Source organism: Piliocolobus tephrosceles, chromosome 7, assembly GCF_002776525.5.
Source record: "Piliocolobus tephrosceles isolate RC106 chromosome 7, ASM277652v3, whole genome shotgun sequence".
Lineage (NCBI taxonomy): Eukaryota > Metazoa > Chordata > Mammalia > Primates > Cercopithecidae > Piliocolobus > Piliocolobus tephrosceles.
The window spans coordinates 3,119,633-3,130,960 of NC_045440.1; the positions used below are offsets into that span (position 1 = coordinate 3,119,633).

Consider the following 11,328-nt stretch of genomic DNA (forward strand, 5'->3'; position numbering starts at 1 on the left):
GGACAGTTTGGAGGGCTCAGAAGAAGACAGGAAAATGTGGGAAAGTTTGGAACTTCCTAGAGACTTGTTGAATGGTTTTGACAAAAATGCTGATAGTGATATGAACAATAAGATCCAGGCTGAGGTGGCCTCAGATGGAGGTGAGGAACTTGTTGGGAACTGGACCAAAGGTGACTTTTGTTATGTTTTAGCAAAGAGACTTGACAGCATTTTGTCTCTGCCCTAGAGATTGTGGAACTTTGAGCTTGAGAGTGATGACTTAGAGTATCTGGGGGAAGAAATTTCTAAGCAGCAAAGCATTCAAGAGGAGACTTGGGTGTTGTTAAAGGCATTTAGATTTAAAAGGGAAACACAGCATAAAAGTTGGGAAAATTTGCAGCCTGACAATGCTGCAATGCTGCAATAAGAAAAGAAAATCTTATTGTCTGAGGAGAAACTCAAGCCAGCTGCAGAAATTTGCATAAGTAATGAGGAGCTGAATATTAATCTCCAAGACAATGGGGAAAATACATCCAGAGCATGTCAGAGGTTTTCACGGCAGCCCATTCCATCACCGCCCCAGAGGCCTAGCAGAAAAAGTGGTTTCATGTGCCAGGCCCAGGGTCCCTATGCTGTGTGCAGCCTAGGGACTTGGTGCCTTGCATCCCAGCCACTTCAACCATGGCTGAAAGGGGCCAATGTGGAGCTCAGGCTGTGGCTTCAGAGGGTGCAAGCCTCAAACCTTGGCAGCTTCCACGTGGTGTTGAGCCTGCCAGTGCACAGAAGTCAAGAACGGAGGTTTGGGAACCTCCTCCTAGATTTCAGAGGATGTACGGAAATGCCTGGATGCCCAGGTGGTGGGGCTCCCATGGAGAACCTCTGCTAGGGCAGTGCAGAAGGGAGATGTGGGGTCAGAGCCCCTACACAGAGTCCCTACTGGGGCACTGCCTAGTGGAGCTGTGAGAAGAGGGCCACCCTCTTCCAGACCCCAGGATGGTAGATCCACCGATAGCTTGTGCCATGTACCTCAAAAATCTGCAAACACTCAATGCCAGTCTGTGAAAACAGCTGGGAGGGAGGCTGTCCTCTGCTAAGCCACAGAGGCAGAGCTGCCCAAGACCATGGGAACCCACTTCTTGCATCAGCGTGAGCTGGATGTGAGACATGGAGTCAAAGGAGGTCATTTTGGAGCTTTAAGATTTGACTGCCCCACTGGATTTTGGACTTGCATGGGGCCTGTAGCCACTTTGTTGTGGCCAATTTCTCCCATTTGGAATGGTTGTATTTACCCAATTCCTGTACCTCCATTATGTCTAGGAAGTAACTAGCTTGCTTTTGATTTTACAGGCTCATAGGCAGAAGGGACTTGCCTTATCTGGATAAGACTTTGGACTGTACTTTTGAGTTAATACTGAAATGAGTTAAGACTTCATGGGACTGTTGGGAAGGCATGATTGGTTTTGAAATGTGAAGACATGAGTTTGCGGGGCAGAATGATATGGTTTGGTTCTGTGTCCCCACCCAAATCTCACCTTGTAACTCCCATAATTTCCACGCGTTGTGGGAGGAACCTGATGGGAAGTAATTGAATCATGGGGCGGGTTTTTCCCAAGCTGTTCTTGTGATACTAAGTCTCATGAGAACTAACGGCTTTAAAAACAGGAGTTTGCCTGCACAAGCTCTCTTTGCATGCTGCCATGCATGTAAAATGTGACTTGCTCCTCCATGCCTTCCACCATGATGGTGAGGCATCCCCAGTCACCTGGGACGGGGGTTCTCCGTTAAACCTCTTTCCTTTGTAAATTGCCCAGGCCCAAGTATGTCTTTATCAGCAGCATGAAAATGGATTAACATAAAGTCAAATATAGTATGTATTTTAAATGATCTTTTTGATATCTTCAATGAGAGAGAGACTTTTGATTCCTTTTCTCCAAAATACAACTCAGTTTCACGATTCCTAGAGCTTCACTAAATTAATAAGATGTTGGTATCACTCCTGAGCAGTGGGAGAGTTGGGAAGGTGGCTTGGTTTGTCTCAACTTCAATTGCAAATTCTTAGATCAACCATTATTTGTATTCTCTCATTCTATCTTCTTGGTAAAATCCCCCCATCTCAGGAAGCAGCTTGTCTCTTCTGTAACCAAAGTTCCACTCAGAGTTGCTCACCTTGTTTTTATAAAATAAACTCTTTGCTCTTTTTTCCGGCTGGAACCATGGAGGGTGCCGAAGAGAAGAAGAAGAAGGTTCCTGCTGTGCCAGAAACCCTTAAGAAAAAGCGAAGGAATTTCGCAGAGCTGAAGATCAAGCGCCTGAGAAAGAAGTTTGCCCAAAAGATGCTTCGAAAGGCAAGGAGGAAGCTTATCTATGAAAAAGCGAAGCACTATCACAAGGAATATAGGCAGATGTACAGAACTGAAATTCGAATGGCGAGGATGGCAAGAAAAGCTGGCAACTTCTATGTACCTGCTGAACCCAAATTGGCATTTGTCATCAGGATCAGAGGTATCAATGGCGTGAGCCCAAAGGTCCGAAAGGTATTGCAGCTTCTTCGCCTTCGTCAAATCTTCAATGGAACCTTTGTGAAGCTCAACAAGGCTTCGATTAACATGCTGAGGATTGTGGAACCATATATTGCATGGGGGTACCCCAATCTGAAGTCAGTAAATGAGCTAATCTACAAGCGTGGTTATGGCAAAATCAATAAGAAGCGAATTGCTTTGACAGATAATGCTTTGATTGCTCGATCTCTTGGTAAATATGGCATCATCTGCATGGAGGATCTGATTCATGAGATCTATACTGTTGGAAAACGCTTCAAAGAGGCAAATAACTTCCTGTGGCCCTTCAAATTATCTTCTCCACGAGGTGGGATGAAGAAAAAGACCACCCATTTTGTAGAAGGTGGAGATGCTGGCAACAGGGAGGACCAGATCAACAGGCTTATTAGAAGAATGAACTAAGGTGTCTACCATGATTATTTTTCGAGTCTCCTCAGCTTAATAAACAGTACCTGCTCTCAAAAAAAAAAAATAAATAAATAAATAAACTCTTTTGGGGAGGGTTCCTTTACATTTTCCCATGCACTGGTAGCGTAAAGGCTGGCTTTTTTTTTGAAAGGCTAGGCACTTCCCTCAACTGTCTGTCTTAACAAGAACTTTTGCAATTCTTTAGGAAATGGGAATAGGAAATAACATAAGTTCCTAAATTCCATTAGGATAATGATGACCGTAGTAGAGGTTCAAAGCATAACCAGTGTTCATCAATTTCATATGGAAGGCCTGGTTAAAAAACAAAAACAAAAAGGCACTCCTTCTTACAAACCAATGCTTTTGCGGTAATAATTTTACAATAAAAAATTTTCTTACGGAATAAAATACTAGTGTTTTCACATTGGATCTTTAAACTACTAGGAGGATTTTTTTTTCTTTTAAAAGGCATCTTGATTACTCAGTTTGGACATCACTATAGTATCAGCAGGAAAAGAATCTTTTCTTGATCAGTGCTCTGTAAATGAACAAGCACACTCGCTGGTACTTGGGTTGAGTCCACTGGCAGACTCTTTCAGAAGGGAGTTTGCTGGCTCTACGTTTTGGATATGAGCAAAACCATGGCTTAGTGATAAATCCCTTTGTATATTAATAGAAAATTCCTACCTGAGAAACTCTGTTTTGTTCTTGTTAGTCTGTCTCGCTAGGTTTTGAGCATTTACTAAAGACAAACAACAACAACAACAAAAACTAGAGAGAAGAGTGGGGAAAAGCCCCGTAATCAGTTAATCAGCTCTAGGAAATGGAAACTCTCCAGGGACTGGACGATAAGCATAAGAATGACGGGCTTCATCTGCTGCGTAGGGAACGTTACTAACCCATTTATTTAAACTGTATTTAAATGTGCATTGATAGGTGCTAGGGGTAATGTATTTTTCCATGGGTCATCTAACACTGTTACCAGCAAATAATCCCATTTGTTCTATTTCCAACCTGAAAGGTGTAACAAGAGAACAAAAGTGGGCAAAAATACTAAGATGGTCCATCTTCTATCTGTAAAATCCCTAAACCCACATGTGCTGCAAGATTTGAGCCAATGGAAGTGATGAGGTGACAAAGGAGAACAGGCATGGCATATGCCAAACCAATACATCTTCACATGGTCTTCTTAGAGTCCTAAATTCGTAAAATCAAGTAGATTCGAGTCAACCATTTCCCAGGGCCAAGTCCTCTATAGGTAAATTACTAAACACTATGAATGACTTGGCCAAATGTTGTGTTACCTGTTTAGATTATGCTTTGATATAATAGTTAAGCAAGCACCTAGATCACTGAACAGCTTATTTATAAGTACCTGCAGGCTATTCATTGGCATAGAAGACATTCTCCAGTCCTGAGATTTAGGACAATATTGAGCTTCCTGAGGATGTCCACCCACTTGGTAGAGGCTGTCTAAAGTAGCCACCTACTCAGACAGCCCAGCGAAACACCGCAATTCAACCTAACAAGCATAAGTAACTTGAAGATTTGTTGCTATTTCTTATTTTTAAACATCTTCCGGTTCAAGAACTCTAGCACTCCTGGATTCACCCAAGGTCATATTAACAAAATCAACTCCCCGCTTAAACAGGTCAACAGGGTGCCATAACAAAATGTGTGTTCCACTTTTTGTGTCCGTTAAGAGGACATAGACTAATAGGTAGAGGATATTCCCAATTTTATTTTATTTTTCTACTTATGTTTTTGTTTTGTCAGGAGAGAAAATGAGTTAAAAAAAAAGTTTGGTTTTGATAGCTGAACTCAAAGCTAAATAAAAAAAATTAGAAAGGAAAAAACATTTTTAAAAAGTTTGATTTGATTTGTGGTTTTTCCTCTTACTGTTTATGTGTGGGTCAAGGAGACTTTACGTATCTAGTTATGGCAATATACTATTATTTGTATAAAGTTATGTTGTATTTTCTATGTGGCTATTTATTTATTCATTTGTTACTAATATTCCATTGTGCATCAAAGATGTGACACATAATGTTCTAATTGAATTCAGGTATCTTTTCTGATGATCATGTTTCAACTATGTAATTGTTTTATTAAGCTATATATATGTGAGTGTATTTATAGCTTAACCAATATATATGGATATATATATTTTGTTGTTATTTTTGTTTATTTGTTTGAGATGGAGTTTTTGCTCTGTTGCCCAGGTTGGAGTGCAATGGTGCGATCTCGGCTCACTGCAACCTCCTCCTCCTGGGTTCAAGCGATTCTCCTGTCTCAGCCTCCCAAGTAGGTGGGATTACAGGCCCCCGCCACCACACCCAGCTAATTTTTGTATTTTTAGTAGAGATGACGTTTCACCATGTTGGCCAGGCTGGTCTCGAACTCTTTACCTCAGGCGATCCACCCGCCTCAGCCTCCCAAAGTGCTAGGGTTACAGGCGTGAGCCACTGTGCTCGGCCTTTTTGTTTGTTTTGTGTTTTGAGACAGAGTCTCATTCTGTCTCCCGGGTTGGAGTGCAGTGGTGCTCACTGCAGCCTTGACCTCCTGGGCTCAAGCAATCCTCCCACCTCAGCCACCTGAATAGCTAAGACCATATGTGGGCTTCACCATACCTGACTAATTTTTAAAATTTTTGTAGAGATGGGGTCTCCCTATGTCGCCCAGGCTAGTCTTGAATGCCTGGGCTCAAGCAATGCTCCCATCTCAGCCTCCTCAAATGCTGGGATTACAGGTGTGAGCCGCCATGCTCAGCCACCTTAACATTCTCTACAATAATCTGGTAATTTCCCTTTGGACTTGGCAATACAATTGCAGAAAGGGGTTGGATATTAACAAACGATTTCAAGTAATTGGGAACAATTGGCACTTGCACATCTTCACAGTTTTCATTTGCAAGGAGAGTAATAAAACCCCAAGTAATTACACTCAAATGGCCCTCCAGCTGTGTTCTCTGCACACATCAATCACAGCCTCTCAGTGTTCCGCCAGTCAGACGGGCCAAATTGCCCATCTGACAATATGGCAATTTGGGAATAGAGACCATGAAGAAGTAAATCTGATAAAGTTTTTTTTTATGCAAACAGGATTTATTTTCACAAAGATAAATAAGAATTCCAATAAAGATAGAAAGAGCTTGTTTCTTGTGACCCATTCTGTTGGCAGTCAGAGAGAAGACAGGTCACTTCAGTTTTCTCATGACTAGGCTGGACAGTCCCCTGATTTTGCTCGCAAGGCTTAAGGGAGAGGAGCCAATAATTCATTCTTTTTTCTTTTTCTTTTAGACGGAGTCTGGCTCTGTCACCCAGGCTGGAGTGCAATGGCACAATCTTGGCTCACGGCAGTCTCTGTCTCCTGGGTTCAAGTGATTCTCCTGCCTCAGCCTCCTGAGTAGCTGGGATTATAGGCACCTGCCATCATGCCCGGCTAATTTTTGTATTTTAAGTAGAGACGGGGTTTCACCATTTTGGCCAGGCTGGTCTTGAACTCCTGACCTCAGGTGATCCGCCTGCCTTGGCCTCCCAAAGTGCTGGGATTAGAGGCATGAGCCACTGCACATGGCCTTTTTTATTTTTTTAAGACAGAGTCTCACTCTGTTGTCCAGAATGGAGTGCAGTGGCAACATCTCTGCTCACTGCAGCCTCTGCCTCCTGGGTTCAAGCAATTCTCACACCTCAGCCTCCTAAGCAGCTGGAATTACAGGTGTGCGCCACCATGACTGGCTTTTTTGCATTTTTAGTAGAGATGGGGTTTCACCATGCAGGCCAGGCTGGTCTCAAACTCCTGACCTCAAGAGATCCACCCACCTCAGCCTCCCAAAGTGCTGGGATTACAGATGAGAGCCACTACACCCAGCCTATCATTCATTCTTGGCAGAGCCAAAGCCCAAGTCCAGTCATCAGGGGACAAGCATGGCCAGAGGGGAGAGCACGTATGATGACTTTAGCAAGCTGGGGGTTCATTTCCTCAACTGTAAAAAAAGACATTTGCCAGATGAAAAGAATCACACCATCCAGTAACCTGAGTGTCCAAAGGTATGAGAAATCTATGGTGCAAGTGAGTTCATGTTAGTGCTGGCATCTGAACTCTGTCACCTTGTTAGTTCCCATCAACATAGCTGCAGAACCTCAGTCCCCACATTTAAAGTTCTCCTGGCTGTCAATAGATGACTGGAGAAACAAAATGTAGTGCACACATATAATGGAATATTATTCAGGCATGAAAAGGAAGGAAATTCTGATGCACGGTACAATGTGGATGGACATTAAAGACATTATGCCAAGTGAAATAAGCCAGGCACAGGAGGACAAACATTGTACAATATTTTATAATTGTACAATATTTACAAATTACAATTGTACAAATATTAACTAATAATTGTGCAATATTGTACAAATATTGTCTAAGGTAGTCAAATTCCTAGAGACAAAACGTAAAATCAAAGTTATCAGGGGCTGGGGTAAGGGGAGAACTGAAAATTATTGTTTAAGGAGTGCAGAATTTCAGTTTGGAATGATGAAAAAGCTCTGGGAATAGATAGTGGTGATGATTATACAACAATGTAAATGTACTTAATGCCACTGAATTGTACATTGTAAAATTGTTAAAATGGTATATTTTATGTTATGTATATTTTACCACAATAAAAAATAAAATAGTTGCTATTCACAATTTTTTTAAAAAAATTAAAAATTCTCTTAGTTGTTCTAAGGACTCTCCAGAATTGTCTCACATTTGCTCAGAAACAAATTCATTCATGTTCATTAATTTTGGCATTCTTTTTTTAAATTTTTTTTAATTTTTGAGACAGAGTCTTGTTCTGTCACCCAGGCTAGAGTGCAGTGGCATGATCTCGGCTCACTGTAACCTTTGCTTCCCAGGTTCAAGCAATTCTCCTGCCTCAGCCTCCCAAGTAGCTGGGATTACAAGGGTGTGCCACCACGCCCAGCTAATGCTTGTATTTTTTAGTAAAGATGGGGTTTCGCCACATTGGCCAAGCTGGTCTCAAATTTCTGACCTCAAGTGATCTGCCCGACTGGCCTCCCAAAGTGCTGGGATTACAAGTGTGAGCCACTGCGCCCAGCCAGTTTTCTTATATAAGTAAGTTCTCTATTTAGAAGTGTTTGAGAGAGGAGTCACTTGTTCACTGCCATAGCTACCAGTGTCTCTTCCCCAACATACAGTAGGCTACCTCCTCACTCGCTACATTCTCCATGCTGCAAATCTTCTCATCCACTGAATGGCACGGGTTTCCATTTGGTCCTCCCTGCTGCATGGTCAGGCTGTGTGACCACAGAAAAATGAGGAAGTCCGCCTCTCCCTCGTGCTCTATGCCCCAGTCTGAACCCCAAAACAGTGTGCTTATGTCTTGAGGCTCCCCAATTAACACTTAGAGCAGCTTCTGTCTCTAACTCATTGTCTTAGTCTGCTTTCTGTTGCTATCACAGAATACCACAGACTGGGTAATTTATAAACAATAGAAGTTTATTTAGCTCACAGTTCTGCAGACTGGGTAGTCCAGGAGCATGGCACTGGTGTCTAGTGAGGGCCTTCTTGCTGTGTCATGGCATGGCAAAAGGCAAGAGCCTGCCACTTCAAGTCTCTCTTCTCTTCTTATAAAGCCACTAGTCTCATCATGGGGGCCCTGTCTTGATGCCTTTATCTAATTCTAATTACTTCCCAAAGGCCCCACCTCGAATCAACATATTAAGTTGGAAATTAGGTTTCCAAAACATGGAATTTGGGGGGCACATTCAAGCTATAGCACCCATTTAACCACAGAGGTTCAAAACTAGTCCCAGAACCTCCATTGTCTTAATTTCTCTGGACTTTGAGACAGAAAACTATGTCCAGTGGCATACTTTATCTAAAACATAGCAGCAAATATGGCAGCTTATTCAAATAAAAATTTGGAGTAAGGATAAAGATGGCTAGATCCTCATTCCAAAATCTTAATTAGACTCACCCAAGATAAACTGATCATGATTCTAAAATCTGGTATTCTTCCACGAAGCTTTTGTTCACAGTAAGTACTGACAGTGTTTTTTCTATTTCTTGTACAAATAACTAGCTGATACAGCTACTGTTATTTATTAATGCCCCATCTGGGCAGTTCAGAACAATCTGTGAGAATATGCTGGACATCCAGGTGGTCAAGGAGCCATCTTTGGGGCGATGGGATGCGAAGGAGTGGAGCACAGGAGGGGCTGGACTCCAGAAGAAGGGCAGCTAGAGGAGGTATAAATGCTTCCTCTATACCCTTCCGGCTTTCTTTTGTAAAGACCTGTGAATTTGGTCCCCGAAAAATATATATTCAAGACCTAACCACTGGTGCCTGTGAATCACTCGTACACATCCTTATTTGGAAACAGGGTCTTTGCAGATATAATCAAGTTGAGATGGAAGTCCTGCTGGATTTAGGGGGCGGTTTCCTATGGCTGGCATATTTACAAGAGAAAGGAGGATGAAATTTGGATACAGAGACACAGGCACACAGAGGGGAATGTCATGAGACACCAGGCAGAATTTGGAGTGATACAAATATAAGCTAAAGAACCCCAAGGGTCAGGCTCAGCGGCTCACGCCTGCAGTCCCAGCTACTCAGAAGGCTGAGACAGGCAGATCGCTTGAGCTCAGAAGTTTGAGACCAGCCTGGACATGGCAAAACCCTGTCTTTACAAAAAAATACAAAAAAAAAAAAAAAAAAAGCCACGCGTGGTGGTGCATGCCTGTAATCCCAGCTGCTTGGAGGTTGAAGCAGGAAGATTGCTTGTGCCCAAGGAGGAGGCTACAGTGAGCCGAGATCATGCCACTGCACTCCAACCTGGGCAACAGAAAGAGACCCCATCTCAAACAAACAAACAAACAAAAAAGAATACCAAGGATTGCTAGCAGCCAACAGAAGCTGGGAGGTTATGCTGGGACAGCCTCAGTACCCCCCAAAAGAATCTGCCAACACCTCGATTTCAGACTTCCATCCTCCTAAACTGTGAGAGAATACATTTCTATTGTTCTGAGCCACCCAGTTTATGGTAATTTTCTATGGCAGTCCTAGAAAACTGATTTTAAAAAACCCATGGGGTAAGATTTTCTCAGAACAAGGATCTAGAAAAGCTTTTCTGTGGCTTGCCATTATTTTACACACAATTTGAGTTTAGTAACTAGTCAAGTTTTCTTTTCTGCTTGGGCCACCACAAAGTTTTGCATAGATGTGGACCCAATTATAGGACATTAGGGAATAAATGTGTGATGTTCATCTCTTTTCTCTTCCTCTGGTTTTACAGCGTCAGTATGTATTTCTGTGTTACTATATTCATTTATGTTCATATGCTGCCACAAACTCTTCTATTTTTTAGACTGAGGAGAGGGGGAAAAGGTAGTAACTGCATAAACCTGTTTTTCCCTTCCTTCCCCAGGGAAAAGAGCTGAAATGTGATTAGCCCAGATCATTAGCTCTGAGATAAGCCATACTACTTCTTCAACTGATATGACCTTCTCATTTCAGAGTTCAGAGTTCAACCTTTGCATTTCAGAATTGAGAAAATGGAAGCCTAAGGTCATGTGATTAGAAACTAGTACAGGTCACCATCTGTGTCCCTGGTTATTCAAATAACTTTTATCAACTGAGTACCAGGTGCAGAGATAGAAAGATAGTGCTGGTTGGAATTGCATACAATGTTACAGATAATGATGCCAACTGAAATGATTTATCTTGTTGACTATTAATAATAAACATTTATTCTTTAATAAAATCAAGCAACCACTCACCTATATTTTTATCAGCAGATTCCCAAAGCAAAAAACTTTTTAGTGATTCTACCTTTTGTGAGTTACAAAGTTCAACATTTCTAGCAGAATACGTCTTTTTTTCCATAAAAAGAGGGCTAGGTTATTTGAATTGCCTTTAAAAACTGAAAAGCAGAAAAAGGTTGACAAGTGAGGACTCAATGGCCAGTTTTGGGATAAAGCCTGTTTTCAGAATAATCTATTAAATGGGGTTGGGGGAGATCTAAGCTACACATTTCCTGAGGAAATTGGGGGCAACACCCAGTTGGCTAAGGTTGTTAGCCCTGTGGAGTGAGGGGGACAGAAGTGCAGCACAGGGGGACAGTCCCAAAAGTGTCCCTATAGCCCTTAACCACAGGTGCAACCCCAACAGCGTGAGAGTTAAGCAGAACTAAACATGCTCTTCTGCCTCATAACCACAAGAGACTAGAAAATGCTACCTTGGAGCTGAGCAAAACAGGAGAAAAAAAGAAAAGGAGAAAAAGCCTTAGAAATATTGGCCACAGACCAGCTCTCACATGTATTTGCATTTGGAGCATACAGAGTCTGAGGGAGCCAGAGCGCCTCAAGCATTATTTGGTTC

At 42.2% G+C, this 11,328-nt stretch overlaps 1 protein-coding gene across 1 annotated transcript; it reads left to right on the plus strand.

Moving 5' to 3' along the window:
* The first annotated feature begins 2,173 nt into the window (after positions 1–2,173).
* On the plus strand, positions 2,174–3,013 carry LOC111551369 (60S ribosomal protein L7). The gene has a single exon (XM_023225278.2). The coding sequence runs from the start codon at positions 2,193–2,195 to the stop codon at positions 2,937–2,939; it is 747 nt and encodes a 248-aa protein (XP_023081046.1). The 5' UTR covers positions 2,174–2,192; the 3' UTR covers positions 2,940–3,013.
* Positions 3,014–11,328: the final 8,315 nt, after the last annotated feature.

Coding starts and splice junctions, on each gene's coding strand:
- LOC111551369 (XM_023225278.2), top strand. CDS start 2,193: ATGGAGGGTGCCGAAGAGAAGAAGAAGAAGGTTCCTGCTGTGCCAGAA.